At 48.8% G+C, this 18,556-nt stretch overlaps 1 protein-coding gene across 4 annotated transcripts in view; it reads left to right on the forward strand.

The window, feature by feature from the left end:
* Nucleotides 1–18,556, forward strand: part of PIGX (phosphatidylinositol glycan anchor biosynthesis class X) — a 513,668-nt gene that overhangs the window by 55,196 nt on the left and 439,916 nt on the right. For all 4 annotated transcript variants that reach the window (XM_086943952.1, XM_086943950.1, XM_086943953.1 and 1 more), the window contains exons 2-3: nucleotides 15,372–15,468; nucleotides 16,186–16,255. In XM_086943952.1, the coding sequence (XP_086800078.1) occupies nucleotides 15,402–15,468; nucleotides 16,186–16,255 (137 nt within the window). In that variant the 5' untranslated portion in view covers nucleotides 15,372–15,401. The remainder of the gene's footprint in view (nucleotides 1–15,371; nucleotides 15,469–16,185; nucleotides 16,256–18,556) is intronic.

An 18,556-nucleotide genomic window follows, 5' to 3' on the forward strand; every position in this document is an offset into this window, starting at 1 on the left:
GGGGAGAGCGGGCACCCTTGTCTAGTACCCCTTTCTATCTCGAAGCTGCGGGAGCTGCAGCCATTAACTCTAACTGTAGCCGAAGGGGACTTGTAACAATTAAAAATCATCGAACAGAACTTCTCTCCGAAACCCATCTTCTGGAGCACCTGTTCAAGATAGGGCCAGTGAACGCGATCAAATGCTTTCTCCGCGTCCACCGCCAGCAACATCCTCTCTCCTGGAATCCGTGAGGCCTTCTCCAAGACGTGCACCACTCTCTTGGTATTATCGACTGTTTGTCGACCTGGGACAAATCCAGCCTGATCAGCCTCTACCAGGCCCGGCAGATGTAAAGCCAGTCTGGACGCCAGAATCCCTGTATATAGCTTTAGGTCAACATTCAGGAGGGATATTGGCCTGTACGAGCCACAGAGGGTCCGGTCCTTCCCTGGTTTCGGAATTACCGAGACTGTTGCTCTTAATAGTTCCGGCGGAATGGCTCCCGGTGCAGAGAAGGAGTTGAATAGGCGGGTAAGGATAGGTGCCACAACCGGGCAAAAGGTCTTATAAAACAAGGACGTATAACCGTCCGGGCCCGGGGCCTTCCAATTCTTATCACCTCCTCTACATGAATACTACGCTCCAGGTGCTCCGCCTGCGCTGGGTCCAGGGCCGGGAGGGCCACCGACTCCAGGTAGTCCGCTGTATCTTGCGGCAAAGGGGCTCCCCTGTGTAGAGGTCTTCATAAAACCTACGAAACACCTCCGCTACCGCTGCGTCTTCAGAGACCGCCACCCCATCAGAATCCAACAGTTCCTTAACCAGGTTACGCTGATGCGCCACACGAAGCCTATTCGCCAGGAGTTTACCACACCTGTCCCCTCCCGTATAAAACGCGTGTTTCAGACGCAGCGCCGCATATTCCGCCCTGTCCATATCTAACGCTGATAAGAGTTTTCTAGCAGCCTTCAACTGCTTCCATATCCTAGGGGCCCCCGTACGGCGATGTACATGCTCTAGTTCTCTAACTTTGGAAGTCAACTCCTCCCTCTTGCGCTGTCTCTCCCTGTTCTCTGCCGAGGAGATAGAGATAAACTCCCCTCTCAGGACCGCCTTCAGCGCCGCCCACTGTGTCGCTAGCGAGGTGTCTGGGTTATTGTTATGTGTTTGGTACTCCCGGATCGACTCCTCAATGTGTTTCACAACAGTTTTTTTATGTAAGAGGGTGTCCCTAAGACGCCAGACACCGCGGGAGGGGGAGACCGATGGGAGCACAAATGTACCTGCGACCGGCGCGTGATCTGACAATGAGAGGACCCCTATGTCCGCCGTCCTAGCGGAGGCACACATCGGTCCGCTGACCAACAAGTGGTCCAACCTCGCATATGTCCGGTGTGCATGTGAATAATAAGAATAGTCTCTATTCGTGGGGTGCAGTGTGCGCCAAAGGTCATGCAGGTCCAGATCAGCGAGCCGAGCCTTTCCTGCCTGTGAAAGTTCCCCAGTTTGCGGATGTCTCTGCGCGGACCTATCAAGTGCGGAATCAAAAACCATGTTCAAATCCCCCCCTAGAATGATATGTCTATCCGGGGAGGCAGTTATGTCTACCAGCGCCGAGTCTAGAAAGCGCTCCTGGTGGTCGTTCGGGCTATACAAAGAGCCAATAGTAAACGTCACATCTCCCAGCTTGAGGCGGTACGCCAACAGCCTCCCCGTCTGTTCTGCGAATTTGTACAGCACCTCCCCCCTGAAGGAACTCGCTATCAATATGGCCACCCCCGCTTTCTTAGAGGTAGTGGAAGAGAAGAACTGTGTGGGAAACTTGCGAGAACGCAGCCTATGACAGTCTTGTGTTAACAAGTGGGTTTCCTGCAGGAGACAAATGTCTGCTGTGTCCCCTCCAACAAAGACAAGATTGCCCTCCTTTTAACTGGATTGTTCAATCCCTTAACATTAAGGGTCACTACTTTAAGTGTCGCCATATTCATGAAAGCCAGTGTGCGCTAAGCAGCGGGCACCCAATCGGGGAGGGTAGGGCACGGGACGGCAGCGCAGGGGTGCTAAAGTGAGATAATGCAAAAGTATGTAAGACACTGGACGATTTCCCCCCTTCCCCCCAACTTCCCCCGAACCAACCCCATGGCAACTAGCCAACCCCTCGCCCAAACTCGAACAACCCAATGTCCCGGTCATGTCCCAAAACGGACAAGTCCGTGGAAAGTACGTAAAGTGGACATCCGGCCACTCGTTCTTCCCGCCTCCCCTCCAACCCCCCTCCAGCCCTAAACCTGCTGTCTTCAGAAGCTATGTCCTTCTCCCCCCGCAGCGTTTCTACGCCGTCAAGGCCACACCGTTCGTGGCAGCAGAGTCCCTGGCCGCCTCTCTCAACGCGTTGGCCATTTCCGCTCTGATGGTAGGTGAATCCGGCCTCCCAGCGCTAGCCACCGATCTCCTTCTCGCCGTCCGCCGTCGTCCTCCTTGCTCTGAGCGTCTCCGGCCCGGCGTCGCTTCGTCCTCCTCCGTAGCTGTGAGACCCAGGACCCCACAGACGTCCTGCAAGGAGCGCAATTGGTGCATCACGCCGTTTCAGCGAAAGATAAGGCGGAAGGGATGCCCCCAAGAATATGGTGTTTCATGCTCCCTCAGAAAGTCCGTCGCAATCTTGAAGGCCCTGCGTTTTTGCAATGTGATGGCAGACAAGTCTTGAAACAGCGCGACGGGCCGACCTCGGAAGGTTAGCGGTTGCTTCTTGCGGGCCTCCGCCATTATGCGCTCCTTTACGAGGAAATCAGGAAGGTAGGCTAAAATGTCCGGTGGAGGCGCCATCGATTGTCGCTGACGGCCGACCCTGTGGGCCCTATCAATCCGGACTGGGAAGTCCTCTGACTCACCCAGGATCTCCCTGAACATGTCCCTCAGGTAGCCAGCAACATCAGCGCCCTCTTCAGCGGACGGGACTCCCCGGACCCGTATGTTATTCCGTCTCGACCTGTTCTCCAGGTCTTCATTATGCGCTTGGAGGTCCACATGTTGTTCCCTGAGGCGGAGTACCTCCTGTTGTAGGTGGGTAATCTCCTCATCCCTCCGGTGGGCCGTGTCTCCACCGTTTCCATCCGCTCACCAAGGCCCTCCACTTCACTGCGAACCTCGCGCACCTCGCTGGCCACTTCCTGCTTTAGTGTCTGAAAGTCCTCTTTAAGCGAACTAAACAGGGCCTCCATGAAAGATCTTGTGACCGGGGGCTCCCCCCCCAGCCGGTTCTCCTGAGTTTCTGGAAGAGCTCGGGATGGCTGCGCTCTATCACGCTGTTGCTGGGCCCTGCTGAGCATGTCCGGGAGCGTTCGATCCCCTTTCTTCACGTTCCGGCCGCTTGCCATTTGCACACCGTGGACCACAGCACTTCGCCCGATGGAAGAGGGAGTTCAAGGCTGCCAACAGCAGTTCCCAGCATCGCTGGGTCTCCACTTATGGGCCAGATGTGGTCGAGGTGAGATTCCGATATAGCAGGGCTGTCGTTTGTTCCGTACCTTGGAGAACAAAATGGCGGCCGGGCGCCACTGTATAGACCCTCCTTCGTCTCTAACCAATGTCAAAACCGCCGGCCAGTCCCGGGGTTGCAGCAGTGAGCCCGCTCAGAGACCTCCCGGTCCGTGGCACCGCCAACCGAACCGGACCTTTGCCGGACGCCCGGCCCGTCGCAGGGGGGGCGCGTAGTAGCCTAGGCCGCTACCTCAGGGGCTCATCTCTGTCGCCGTCTCGGGGACAAAATGGCGGCTAAGCGTCTCCAAGAAGTTCTTCCGACTCCAATGGCCACCGCCCGAATTGCATACAGTCTCAGGGCTACAACAATGAGTCACCTCCGGGGCCTTTCGATCCATAGGAGGGCCGAATGTCCTGCCCCCCCGTTCCGTACTCCTCTCCAAACTTCAGACGGGACCGGGGAGCGCGTGGCGTACCAGGCCGCAGCCGCGGTCTCGAGTGTCGCTATTCCCAGTCAGCGACCGCTCTTCCCCACGGCGTCCCTCGCGGGTTGTTCATCCGGCTCACCAGCTTCAAAGGCACAGAACCGCTGCAAAGTGGCGAACAGAAGCCACGCTGTTCAGCCGAAGCCCCCGTGCCGGGGCTCGCCTCGGAACCCCGCGTCCGGCAACTCGCGCCGCCTTGGCTCAGTGGTGCTCCGCAGTCAATTCGCCATCGCTCAAGTAGTCTTTTACAACGGCACTTGGGACCCAATTTTAACACCCGTGCATGCACCAAGGTCTCCGCCACCCGACCCGCGGCCGCTGAGCTCCAGCGGGGGGAGAGAAGCTGCCGAAAAAGGGCTCGGGCCTAGTCGGGCCGGAGGAGCTGCGGGAAGAAGCTTCCGCTCACCCCGCCATCTTGGCCACGCCCCCCCACCATATACATTTAAAAGGTAAAAGAACCGTGCCAGCAAAGTAGTCCCTTGTGGGTGTGTGGGCGTGTGCTGGGGCGTGACAAATGCTGGGGGCGTGTGGTAGGTTCCGCCCTTCCTGCCATGTCTCATATTGTGTGTTGTGGGGGTGTCCTGGGGGTGAGGGCGTGTGCGGGCCGCGGGATTACGGAAAAAAAAGCGAGCATTGTGCCCAATATTTCATTGTTTTTTCTTCCCAGGTTCTGTACATTCCAGCTCCGGGTGTCCACCCTGCTCCCTTTAAATACCCCTGCACCCCTTAATCATAACCCACCCTTACTCCTTAAAATACCCCAACACCCTTAAACACTAACCCATCTTAACCCTATACATATACCTTGTACCCCAAAACCCAAACCTATCCCTAAACCCTAAAAATACCCCTGTACCCCAAAACCCAAACCTAGCCCTGAACCCTATAAATACCCCTGTACCTCAAAACCCAAACCTACCACTGAACCCTAAAAATATCCCTGTACCCCAAAACCCAAACCTAACCCTGAACCCTAAAAATACCCCTGTACCCCTGAACCTTCCCCTAAATCCCTAAATTACCCCTGTACCCCAAAACCCAAACCTAGCCCTGAACCCTTACAATACCCCTGTACCCCAAAACCTAACCTTCCCCTGAAACCTAAAAATACCCCTGTACCCCAAAACCCAAACCTAGCCCTGAACCATAAAAATAACCCTGTACCCCAAAACCCAAACCTACCCCTGAACCCTAAAATACCCCTGTACCCCAAAACCCAAACCTAGCCCTGAACCCTTAAAATACCCCTGTACCCCAAAACCCAAACCTACCCCTGAACCCTAAAAATACCCCTATACCCCAAAACCCAAACCTAGCCCTGAACCCTAAAAATACCCCTGTACCCCAAAACCCATACCTATCCCTAAACCCTAAAACTACCCCTGTACCCCATAACCCAAAACTATATCTGAAGACTTAAAATACCCAAACACCCCAAAACATATACCTCAGTACCCCAAAACATACACCCCTATACCCATATTTACCTTATCCAAACATGCTTTTACCATTCATGCATTTACAACGAATTTCATTGTAAGTGTATGCGTGGTAAAAGCATATAAAATGTAATGCCATGTGTTATAATGGCATTGCGGAGTCATGGTACTTTCGTAATGAAAGTGCGGAGTGATGGTATGCAAAAAGAAAGTTGCGGAATAATGGGTGTTTACCCTCCCCCGGTAAGTACATTGGTGGCACGGCGGCCCACATCTCCAGCAACATACTCCTATTTTTTCACCACTGATTCCAAAAATGCACAGGTCTCTCTCATTGATGGCCAGCACCGACATACACTTTTAGACACACCTCCCACCACAAGTTCTAGAATTGCGAACTTTAGACCTGGGGAGCTACGTTTGAATCTCGGCATCAGCTCAACATCCTGTGATTCCAGGCAAATCGCTTTGTCTCCCTGTGCCTACTACAAATGAATGTGTTCTTCTGTAATGTAAATTGTGCTCATGCCATGTTGTCGAGTTCGCGCTATATAATATTGCAAGGAAAAATAAAGTAGGGAAACTCGAGTTCACACACTACTAAACGCACACTCTTAAGTGCATCAGCAGTGCACTGTGAATCGGAGCGTTTCACAGGCCTGTCACAGATCAGAAATGCTATCAAAACGAAATCCTACAAAACAATATACTACTGGCCGGCAGCAATTCATACCCGGACAACGTCGGGACGGGCTGCTAGTGTTTAATAAGAATCTAGCCCACATATAGGGTACACGTGATCCCTGACTTGCCTCACAATTTACAAATAGCATTGCCATCAGGGCAGGGAAAGGAGTTTGTTGTACCCTGTACATAGAGCCTTGTAGTATTTCTAAGTCTTCTTTAGTGGTTCCATGTCCAGTTAACATATTTCTTAGTCCAGTCCGCTCTGGTCAAGTAGCAGCCATGTACCAGCCCCACCAGGAGCAGCCTGCCTAGCTGCTCAGCCCATCTCTAACTGTCACCACACATCCACTCAGGCATTTCACACATTACAGACACACCAACATTCCGTAACCAGCTCACACTCTGGCTGAGCAGCTAAGAGGACCTGGACTGGTTTACATGTAAATGCAATAGAGAGGATATAATAGAGTTTTTCTCAGTCTATGTTAAAACATCAACTTTTAATAATTATGGGGCACATGCATCAAGCATTTTTGCCTTAGCAAACGGGCAGATTCGCAGAATCGGCTTGTTTGCAAACGCAAAAAATGCTTTTCAGATGCAGCAAACTCTATTTTGCGATTCGGAAAATGGGTTTGCGATTTGCAATTAGGAAGGGGTGTGTTTAGGGCTTCCCTCCCTTCCGAATCGCATCTGTACGTAGGAAAGTTTTGTGACCGAAATGCGGTCGCGAAATATTCGTATTTTACCACCTACTTTTTTTTTAATGTGTTTATTAAATATTACAGTAAACAATATAAAGGGACAGAGCAAATCATCCAGATCGTCAAGAAAGCAAAGTACATACAGAAATGAAGATCTAAACAACTAAATAAAAAAAAACATATACCGGTCTCAGCGGTTGCAACAGTACTGTAGGGGTTAGCAATACATCAATTTAAGTCTTGGATACTACTGGATATGGTACACAATATTGAAACAAGGGTGGTGATAAGCATAACACTTCACACAGGTTTAGCTTGTGGGAGAAAGATAGCAGGTGTGAAATTGGATAATCGGGAGACATTCAATTTCTGACAAGGTCTATATGAAAGGTGTCATAAAGTTACATAAACATCCTAGAAACATGTATGGAGGGGCATTCTCAAACCCATGCTCAGCAAGGCAACGTCTGTGGACGTCAAGTACCACCTACAGTGCCTCCGGGTGCGGGGGACCCCACTCGGGCACACGCCCATTGCAGAAAAAGCTCCCAGATGCTCCGGGGTCTAGAGGCAAGTGGCATCAACTCCCAGTAGATACCTAACTGTGTGCGCCCATAAGTGACATCTGATAGCCAAGCATCAAACCTAGGTAACTTTAGTCTGCCCACCAAACAGCAATCTGCCTTTGTGCATAGAGCAGGAGAAGGGCATGTAGTTTCCCTCTCTGGGGCACAGTGTCTCATACCAGTCCCAGTAAGCCCAAATGTGGGGACGGGGCATCAGTCCTCCCAACAATTTGATTCACATCCTCAAAGATCTCTTGCCAGTACTCAGCTAGCTTAGGACAGTCCCAGGCTATGTGCAAAAATGATGCAGGTTCGAATCCACATCTCCAACATTTTTCATCGTCCCTCAAGTGCATGCGGTGGAGACTGATAGGGGTTCTATAGTACCTGTGCAAAAATTTAAAGGGAATGAGGCGCAACTTGTAATTGGGGGATAGTTCTAGCAGCTGCCTACAACAGAAGGACCAATGTTCGTCCGTCAGTGGGGGATCTAGCTCTCTATTCCAGAATTGCATGGAGTTTGGTAGGATGACCGGGGCTTGATCTTGCATAGCGGTGTACAAACGAGTCACTAACTTTCTCGGGGAGGCCAGAGCCAGGATATTTTGTAAAGCGTGTAGCGTGGGGGTGCTCCCGGAAACCCTTCCCAAAGGGAGTGACATGCTGCCTTGAGTTCATGGTAAGCAAATGTTTCTCGAAATAAAATTACCCGGGCCCCTCTCCCCCACTGGTGGAGTTCTAAACATGTCATCAGGGTATAGATCAGCAAATGTACGTAACTGGGTGCCACCCAGCGTCACCTCACCTCCACACTCCTCCAGACAAGCCAGCATCGGGTTGTTTCTCAAGGGGATAGCGGGCGCATAAAGCAGCGGGAGTCGTGCACGTCTTTGAAGTTCCCGCCACACCCATCACAAAGTGTCTGCTGTATCTACATCAGCAGTGGGGCGAGGGTTTTTTTTATAGACTGCCACCGCCAAAGATAGCGGTGCAACCGAGTCCAGCTCCACCTCCACATGTGGCTGGTATGGTGTCTGGTAGACCCAGAAATGTAGGAACTGAGCCTGCGCCCAGAGCGCATATAAGTGCATGTCCGGAGCGCCCATACCTCCCTGTCTCAGTGGTAGAGTCAGGAGGGCCCAAGATACTCTGGCTTGACCTCCTGCCCACACAAGGGACAGTAATTAAGAGCGGAAACGGCTGAAAAAATGCTTTGTGAGCGGGATCGGTACATTCGTGAATAAATAAAGAAATTTGGGTAAGACCACCATTTTGGATAGGGCCACCTTACCTGCGATGGATAGGTGTAATTTAGACCAGATTGCTACCTAACTTTCAAGCCAATCGACAGCTCGCCCGAAGTTCAAAGACCAAATGTCTTGTATGTTCCAACTAAGCCAGATCCATAGATATTTAACTTCGTCTGCTGCTCAATGAAGAGGAAATTCAGACCGCACCTTGGGGGTGCTGTCTGTCAAAGGGAAAATCACAGACTTTGCCCAATTTATAGATATACCTGACAGGCCACCAAACTTTATGAATTCTCGGAGTAGGGGGTCCAAATTATCCGAGGGGTTCAGGACATACAGGGTCACATCATCCGCATAAAGAGATATCAATTAGCTGCGAGTGCTGAAGCCGATCCCCATCGCAGTATGATGTTGTCTTATTCTGGCTGCAAGGGGTTCCATGGCAATAGCATAAAGCAGGGGCGATAGTGGACATCCTTGCCTGGTGACACGAGTCACAGCAAACGTCTCCGAAATCATGCCATTCACCCTCACCCTGGCCATCGGTTTAGTGTAGAGCAACCTCACCTGTGCTATAAACAATGGGCTAGACCCCATGCGCTCCAGTATCCGAAACAGGTAGGGCCATTCAAGTTAATTGAACGCCTTTGTGGCGTCTAAGAAGATGGCAGCAGCAAGTACCGTGGGGTGGAGGTAGTGTATAGCTCCGAAAATATCGTTCTAAGGTTATGGGACGTAGAGCGGCCGGGTATAAATCCCGATTGATCTGGAAGGGCCACCATCGGGAGGAGAGGTTGAAGGCAGTTCGCTATAAGCTTAGCATATATTTTTACATCTACATTTATTAAGGATAGTGGCCTGTATGAATCCAATGCCGTGTCCTCCTTGTCTGGTTTTAATAACGTCACTATCAATGCCTCCCTCATGGAAGCTGGAAGAATCCCTGTCTTCAGTGCTTCCGCATATACCGCATGAAGCCTCGACGCTAACTCTTCTGCGTATGACTTATAGAATGCTGTCGTCAGGCCATCGGGCCCTGGGGCCTTGTTTAAGGGCAGAATGCTGATCACTTGCGCAATATCAGTAATCGTTACAGGGAGATCCATATAGCGGGGATGTGTGTCATTGAACCATACCAACGCAATGGAATCTAGGAATTCTTACAAATGCTCTGGGAGTGTTGATTGGGTGGCAGTGTATAAGTCAGAATAGAAGGCACTAAATTCATGTAGGACCTCCGCCTGTCCCGTGGTGGTATGCCCACTAGGCCTGGTGATTGTGTGTATGAATTTTGGAGATGCGGATTTCCGAATCATTCCCGCCAGTGTGCGGCTTGGTGTCCCCCTCCCCATACCGTCTGGCCTCAGCGTATTTGCCCAGAAATTTAAGTTATCTTTGGGCCTCCTCTGCAAATTCCAATAATTTCCCTTTTAACTCCGCCGCTACCTCGGGGCTGGGGTAAAGGCAAAACGTGCACTCAAGCTCTCTGATCTGCCCCTCAAGTGTTGCCATGGTACCCCTGATGGCCTTCAGGACTCCCGCCTGTCTTGCTATGCATTTTCCCCGTTTCACCACTTTGAATGCGTCCCATAGGGTCGCCTCAGTAGACACCGACCCTGAGTTCAAGGTGATATAGTCTGTGATGTCGGTTCTAATCTTCTTCTTGAATGCGTCCTCTAACAAGGCATGGGGGGCAGCCAGAAGTCTAATCTGGACCAGGCCGCATGTTGGCTAGGGATGCATTTCCCCTCACGGGTGCATGGGTGTCTTACTCTCCAGATGTCAAGTAGATTTCCCTCTAGTATGAGGTCGTGAAGGGCCTTGCAGGTGTGCGGGTGTAGCGGCCTTGGTGCACCCCTTCGGTCTAGAGTATCATTTAAAACAACATTGAAGTCACCCCCCCAGATAATGGTAGAACAGTCCACAGAGGCTATCCGTGCCCAGACATCTCTAAAGAACTCAGACGAGTCCACATTTGGCCCGTATACGGCTGCCAACACTACTGGTCTACCACTCAGGCAGCCGTGAAGTATTATATAGCGCCCTTCCGGATCAGGATATGCCACAGATTCCCTCCAATCCAATCCTCTGCGCAAAAGTATTGCCACCCCCCTTGCATAGTTGGAGTAAATCGCAGAATGAACTCACTCCCATCTACTGTGTTTCAGTTTCGCTGAGGGTTGCGAATTAAGGTGCGTTTCCTGTAGGAAACAAATGTCGATGTTGTGTCTCACTAAGTACGCATGCATTAAGCGTGCTTTCCTGCTATCATTTAGTCCCCGTATATTCCACATGAGGATCTTGATTACTTCTTTATTCACCCCCAGGGCATTTCCACTACAAGTGTGTGCACAGCTACCATCCCAGACCACTCAATCCAACAGTGTATCCCAATAAGGAACTCAGATCCTAGAGACCGGTACAAAACCAAACACCCAACAGTTCCCACCCACCCCTAACCCACTCCAACCCCCCAATCAGGTTGTGTCAAATCCCCCCATAGCCACTTAAAAAGTGGAGAAAACTAAATGTAGGGAAACACCCCAGGAGGGCAAGGGAGCACAAGCATACACCCCTGTTCACACAGGGTGGCCCAGGGGAATGTACACGCAACTATGGTGACACAGGCCAGCGCCTATGAGGCATCATGTCGCATATAGATAAGGTGCTAGGCCAAATATCTCCAGGAACATGGACCAACAGGAATATAAACCAACAGATTCCAATGCTCGTCTGAAACATAAAATATAACATGTATAAGAAACAAAGCATGCATATGCGGCCTATAGCAACCCCAATTGCAACGTAAATAATACAAAAAGGCAGTTCAGTCATTATCACTAAGGCGATCTCTTCCCTGTTCTTGCCCCGCAGTCGCTGCTTTCACTTTCGGACCACACACATGCTTGGCAAATTTAAATGCAGACTCCGTGAAAAAGTGTGCCGACCCATCATACGACACTTTGAACTTTGCAGGGTACTGGAGCGAGTACGGGATCTGAGCCTGCAGCAGCAGGCGTTTGGCTGGGAGAAACTCTCTCTCTGTGCGGCCTGCACCGTCGGCGTGAAGTCCGGATAGAAAGAGATGTTGTTTCCCTCATGAGATATCTGCCCTTTTTCACGCGCCAATCGTAGGATAAGCTCTCTGTCTTGATAATTAGGCAGTTTAGGCAGGATAGGTCTCGGCGTGCCGCCCACCGGTGGCTTCGGGCCAAGCGCCCTATGCGCCCGCTCCACCACGAATACCGGAGAGAGGTGAGGATCGAAGAGCTCGTGCAGAAGGTCCGCCACATACACCTCCATCTTGCCTATAGCTATTGTCTCCGGAATTCCCGTGACACAGAGGTTGTTCCACCTCGAGGGCGCTTCTAAGTCATCATTCTTTGCCCTAGTAACCGTTAACAGCTTGTCCATGTGGAGGAGTTGCTCTTTCGTTTCCTGCTAGAATTCTTGGAACAAAGTATGTCTATTCTTCAGGCAGTCTAGCCTAGTTTCGTGTGTGAAGACTTGAGATTTATCCGAGTCCAACTGGGAGGTCAGAGTGTCCAGTTTACCATCAATGTTGCGCAAACTTGAGTGCATTTCCAAAATTAGTGAACTGAGATCTCCCTCCTGGTTTTCAACAGCCGCATCTCCACCTGTAGCATCATTGGTCTCCGGGTCGGGCCCGGTGGGCTTCACGACTCGCTTATTTTCAAAGGTAATCTTGGCCTGTCTTGCATCATTTTTGCCCATGATCCCCGCGTTCCAGGGTACCACCGGCAGGGAGTGGATAACCCACAGGTCAGTGTGGGAAGGCAGTGTTGTTTGGCTGTCTCGCAAGCTGGGGGGACTCACTGGTACTTCGAGGAGCAGAGCCGCACACCTGTCGCACCACGTGGATGGTGTTGTGATCCCAGGCACACCCACCACCAAAACTTGCCAAAGCTGATGGCCCGAGTTAGCAGTGCAGTCAAATGCGTAGTTTTTGCCACTTGCAAATCAGAACCTACCAGGTCAGCACCAGCAGAGAGTGCCCAGGGAGACACCGAATCCGGAATCACCTGCGGGGCTGCGCAGATTCATAGATCAGCCCTGGTGTGTAGGGGGACCCAATGCCGCCTCCAGGGGCAGGCAGCCTCACCAGTCCAATAATAACTGCCCGCAGGTACCTCCACTTAGCTAGAGTGAAATAGGCTGGCAGTCTCCGCACCCCAGGATGGGCTCTTTGCTCAACACTCTCGCAGGCAAGATGGTGGTCACATCCACGGTCAGCACATGTGGTCGCAGCCAGCGCAGGGGTCTTATACCGCCATCATTTGTTGTCCTAGCGCCTCGCCAAGGCTCCGTCGCTGCAGGTCAGCGCATCAAAAATGGCCAGGGAACCCTTCCCATTGTAGTCTGTCATTAGGCGCTGCCATGCAACTCTGGCCATCCGTAAGCTACCATATGAGGCGGGGAGGGCCGACTAGTCTGGAGCGCTGTAATGATTGTCTGTGAAGGGCGCAGGAGTGGGCCCAGTGTGGCGGCAGCCCCGCAGCGTCCAACCTGGGCCTGAGCTCTCCGCAGCTCCACGCGATGTCAGCTAAGATGGCGCTGCCCGCCCTGGCCACCAACTACCCCATATGTCGTACCTCAGGCTCCTAATCAGGTGGCAGCTCTAGATCGCAGTCTCCGGGTCCCCCGTGTCAGGTGACCGACTCTCCCCGTATTCACACTCGCGGTCAGGCAGGGACTCTAGGAGGTTCACGGCGGCAGCGATGGTGAGGCCCTCTTGACCCCGACACCGAGTTAGGAGCCCAGCGGGGGAGAGTCACCCAGCGCCCGGCCTCCAGCGTTGGCACAGCCCGTCCGCCTCAGACCGGTGCGCAGGGGCCCCGGAATCCACTCCTGTGGCAGGGAAATCAGATCGCCGTATGCACCAGGCGGTCGGGACCCACAGGCAGCAACACCATGCCTCCACAGTCACAGGTAAAGCAGGATTAAGTCAGGATTTTTCCTCTCGGCCGGGGGAGCTCGCTCAGAAAGCGGCCATGTCGCAGCCCGGCTAGCCACGCCCCTTCTTACCACCTACTTTAAGTACTTTAAGAAGGAGTCTTCACAAGTACTCGCATATCACATTTAAGTCTGATTTCAAATTGCTTCTCTTTGAAAGTCTCTTCCTACATAGAACCCTCTAATTCACTTCTGGTGTTCTGACTGGTTTTAAGCCACGTACCCCATGACTATTTTATGCTCCGCTCCTTTCTCTTATCTAGCACACAACAAATGCTGCCTCCTTGTCTACCTTTGCACTGATCAAGGGCATTCCCACACAGTTTAATGTTGTATTTCATCTTGAGCTTTTTACCTTGTTGAGTAGATTTAATTCTTATGCACATTGAAAGTTCTTCACCTCGTAACCACGGTTTTTATTTTCAGTACACAATAAGTTGATCAATGCAGTCTGTATATATTTGTTGTCCTTGCTTGTTCCTTTATGTCTAAAGATGATCTATGCAATCTATGTATACTTGGTATTCTCTATATCTATTTTTCTCTAATTCAAACGATTACATGTCAATAATGCAAATATATTATTTATTCATATACTTACATTGCACAATTGTAAAGTGCTCCAATTCCCCAGAGAGATGTTCTCTCTATATAAATTTAGAAAAATTAACTAAAAGTGGTAAAGTATAAAATATAACATTACCAATATGACTGTCACTGATTTTTGTCTTCCATTAAGGTGTGTGAATACAAAAATGTGGCAACCCTGTATTCCTTGGAACCCGGGTATAACTGTGCATAAATGTTGGAATAATGTCAACGTAACTTAAGCATTGTAAGCCAAAACAAGGTCTTGACCAAGTTAAGGAAGGTTGTGACAACAAATGAAATTCACATGGTGCACTTATTCAGATAAACATAGAAACTACTATGCCGTGAAATATATAAACCGATTTAATTTGTCTTGATTAAGAAATATAAGTATTTGTCCTGCATCAGTGACTGTGGTCACTGTAGGTGCTTGAAGCACCAAAAATAATACATTGGAAATAGTCGGTGCTTAGCATGTAAAGTTCAAAAAGGTTTTGGCTGCATAACACGTAAGAAAAAGAGGATCCAATGGAAATGATCTGGTTTTGGGACTTCAAAGTGGTCAGTGCAAACAGTACGAAAATGTTAAACTGTTTACATTTTGACCCCTTTGAGTAATTAATTCTGGGATCTTAATCTTGTCCTCAGAGACTGAAGTGACAATTTGTATATTACTCCAGGTTGATGAGAATACTGAATATGGTGGCAATATACCCACAATTATACACAGCTCCTATCTCTGCTAAGTTAAGAGGGATTGAGTCAAAGCTTGGTTTCAGAAATTCACTGGTTTTCTGCTCTGAATGCTTTCTTTTTTTGTAGCTTGGAGGGTGAGTGGCAGTAGCCCATTTATTGGCAGCAATGAATTCAAGGTTCATGGAATTCTTTTCTGATTTTTTTATCGTGGCATGTCTGTGGGCCTGAGTTTGGTCTTGGCACACAGGGTTACCCCGTCACAAATTTGACGGATATCATGCCTGCTAAATTGCAATTCCATTATGTCCTGTCGAATTGTAATTTGGCACACAGGATATCCGTCACGATTATGGGGGGGGAACCCTGTCCATCAAGATCGGATTCAGGCCCTTAGTCTTTTTGTATCTTGTTATGCTTCATAAAATTTAAATTAGTTTTTAACATTTGTCAGTCTGACAAATTCTCACAATGATTGTTTGGATAACAACACTGACCTTTTTCTTTTCTCTTTTCTTAGTTCCGCTCCGTAAGATGAAGGCGTAGAGAAATGGCACCATGGACAGAATGCTCAACCCTGGGTTCAATATTGTTCTTTTGTTTAACATCACATTCCAGTAAGCTCTAAATTATACATTATGCTATTTCAGTGATCATCTATTATTACAGATGTAAAATCAAACTTCTAACATACAGTACTCTGGCCCCCTCCAAGATGCCACCTTGAGTCCGCAGTGTAAAACTCCTCATGGGAAGGCCTAGCATTTAGCGGAAATTTTTTGATGGCTTCTTGTAATATTTGCTTAATGGAAGGAGGACAAGCCCTCTAGTTGGGCCCATTACAGCAAAAGATTTGATAATATCGGAAAACCCCGAAAACCTCTACAGAATTACTTTTGGTTTTGAAGACCTAGGCCTGGTGAGAATATCTATTATTTTGTCTTTATTGTTAGTACTTTGTTTCCCAAACCCTAACCAAAGAACAATCTCCAAAGTACTTTTCAAAGTAGTATGATAGCCTTCACTGTATTCCACCCGCTTCTTAAAGACCTGTGAAACTGTTTTCAGGGCTGCTGATGTGTATAATAGACTTCATGCCTTATTCTAGACAACCCTATACTATAGAAGCCTTTAGGCTCTATTATTTGAGATGTGCTGACTGTCACATCAGATCATTCTCTCTTCCTTCACCAGTTCATCTCATGCGCCAATGTGCCATTTATGATGTATTTACAGCTTCAGTGGATTTGCTAAACCCTTCTCTTACATGTGAGCTTAGAATAGTTTACTGCAATACAGGGAGTTTGGTTAATGTTGATTATTCTTTATTTTAGTTTCAGACATTTGGGCGGCCTGTCCTGAGGTCACTGTGACTCGCGAGATTCTCAATGAAGGATTTCACAGGTATGGTCTACATTCATCAGCTTCCTGCCACTTTAAGGTATCCCTAGCATGTTTCTCACCTTTCCCCTTCCAGTTTTATATCATATCTCTTGCCACCTCCTGAATTTCCAGGATATAGTATCTCTGTCCCCCCTCTTCTACTTGGTTTTCAGGTTCCCATACAAACCAATACCAGGGGTCACCACAGACAATCCTGCTACACTTTGGACTATAGAAACCACAAAAGTGTCATGCAAAACGTCTAAGCTGTCTCAAACCATCGACTACAACTAGGCCAGGCTCGCCTTTTGCACTGATTTTCTGCCAGCTGATTTAGTAGAAGTGCATTCATTTGAACAATATCCGGGACAAACCTAGGAGACTAAGAAAGTAATGTACAAGATCATTTCAAGGGCTCTATATAATTTCTCGACATACTTTCCTGCTCTTGGCCTACAACTATATTGTCTGTGGCTTTCTTGTCTTGTTATTAAGTTTAATGTTTTTTGGTTCAGTGATTTCTGTAGTGGAAAGTCTTATTGCCTGATTGACTATGAATGCACATGTTATAGTATATTCAACCAACCAATTACCCCTTTTAGGCTGTGGGCCCACACCTGGATCACAAAGAATTCCCTTCTAGTCACAGACATCGTATACAGAAGGATGGTCCACAAATAGTACAGGAGTATTTATGTCTTAACATAATGTTAACAATCTGAAGAATGCCTCCATCTGAACCCTGATGATGGGGCAAATTATGACTAGCATTTAGAAAATCTGGTTGTAACGTTACCCTACAATTCAATCATGACCTATATAGTTATGTCTTTAGGATGCAACAGATTGCAGAGGAAGAATTGGCTGGGATAGCCTGGCACAGTTCTGGGTTGAAAAGTTAGTGGTGCTTTGCAGGTGACCTGGTGAACACTGCCTACACTGCAGTCTGATATTAGCTACTTCTTTCTCTCCGGCATTGTGTTCTTAAATTAAGATCTACGTACCCAAGCTATCTGCTCATCACTTTGCTAACCTCAATAAACTCCCCGGTCTAATTGATGTACTTTTGGCCTTACCCTCTCTGAACTCTCTAGATTGGATTGTTTGGGAGCTGAATCCTGTCATTGTTTTACAGGTTCTGCATCTTCTAACTTCTACAGTGGGACTTAACTGTGGAATTGTTTTTCACTTGGTGCTATATTCTTTTATTAACTGATTTCATTAAACACATTTGCTTATGAATGCAGACGTCAAGATATTATCAAAGATACAGATGAACAGTACAAATGAAGGTCCCTCCACCTTCATTGCTCTAATGGCCTTTGGAGGAAAGTGTGGTATGCATTGACAAACATTACATAACTTGCCAGCACCTCTTTCTCATTTGAGTGCTATATCTCTTAACCTATTCGAATGCATGATGCACTTCACAGATTGTCTACCTGAGACTAAATTGACTTTTTGTGGAGATCATTTAAGTAGGGAATGATAACATCAGATCAGACCATCAGAATGAGCAAGGACACAGTGTACCTCTGTGAGATTCTATGAGAAATGGCAGGTGTAAGAGGAGAAGCAGACTTGGATATTGTTGATGTGTCGAATAAGCTGCTTCCAACCACATAGGTATTTTCTGTTCATGCTGGATTTTCTCTCATAAATGTTTAGGAAGTTCAGATACCACAGAATACTATTACTTCACTTTGCTGCCTGGCCTTTGAGTACTTGTAATGCTGCAATGTAAATCTACTGCAAAAACCACAGTTGATGGACAGAATGCGGAACAATGTCATACATTCACCCCAGTACAGAGATCTGGGCCTAAATCCATCGTTTTTTTGGTGGTGTGGAGTGCAAAAAACACGATGGATTTAGGCCCAGATCTCTGTACTGGGGTGAATGTATGACATTGTTCTGCATTCTGTCCATCAACTGTTGTTTTGCATTTTGTCACCCCGAGTGGGATGGGTATGCTCAGACGTGAGTCCCATGCTCTCCACACCACTGGAGTCGAGCTATCCTGGCTGAAGACGGCTGATAGCCAGAAACCGGTCCTAGGATGCTTAATTCCAGTCCAGGAAAGACATGGCTTGGCAGTTCGGGCTGGACTGTTCCCATGAGGCACAGGGTCAGGCTGATTTGCATATGGCCATGTCTGAACTGGGGTGGTGTGGAGTGCAAAAAAACGATGGATTTAGGCCCAGATCTCTGTACTGGGGTGAATGTATGACATTGTTCTGCTTTCTGTCCATCAGCTGTTGTTTTGCATTTTGTCACCCCGAGTGGGATGGGTATGCTCAGACGTGAGTCTCATGCTCTCCA

The sequence above is a fragment of the Lissotriton vulgaris genome, chromosome 11 (assembly GCF_964263255.1).
Source record: "Lissotriton vulgaris chromosome 11, aLisVul1.2, whole genome shotgun sequence".
NCBI lineage: Eukaryota > Metazoa > Chordata > Amphibia > Caudata > Salamandridae > Lissotriton > Lissotriton vulgaris.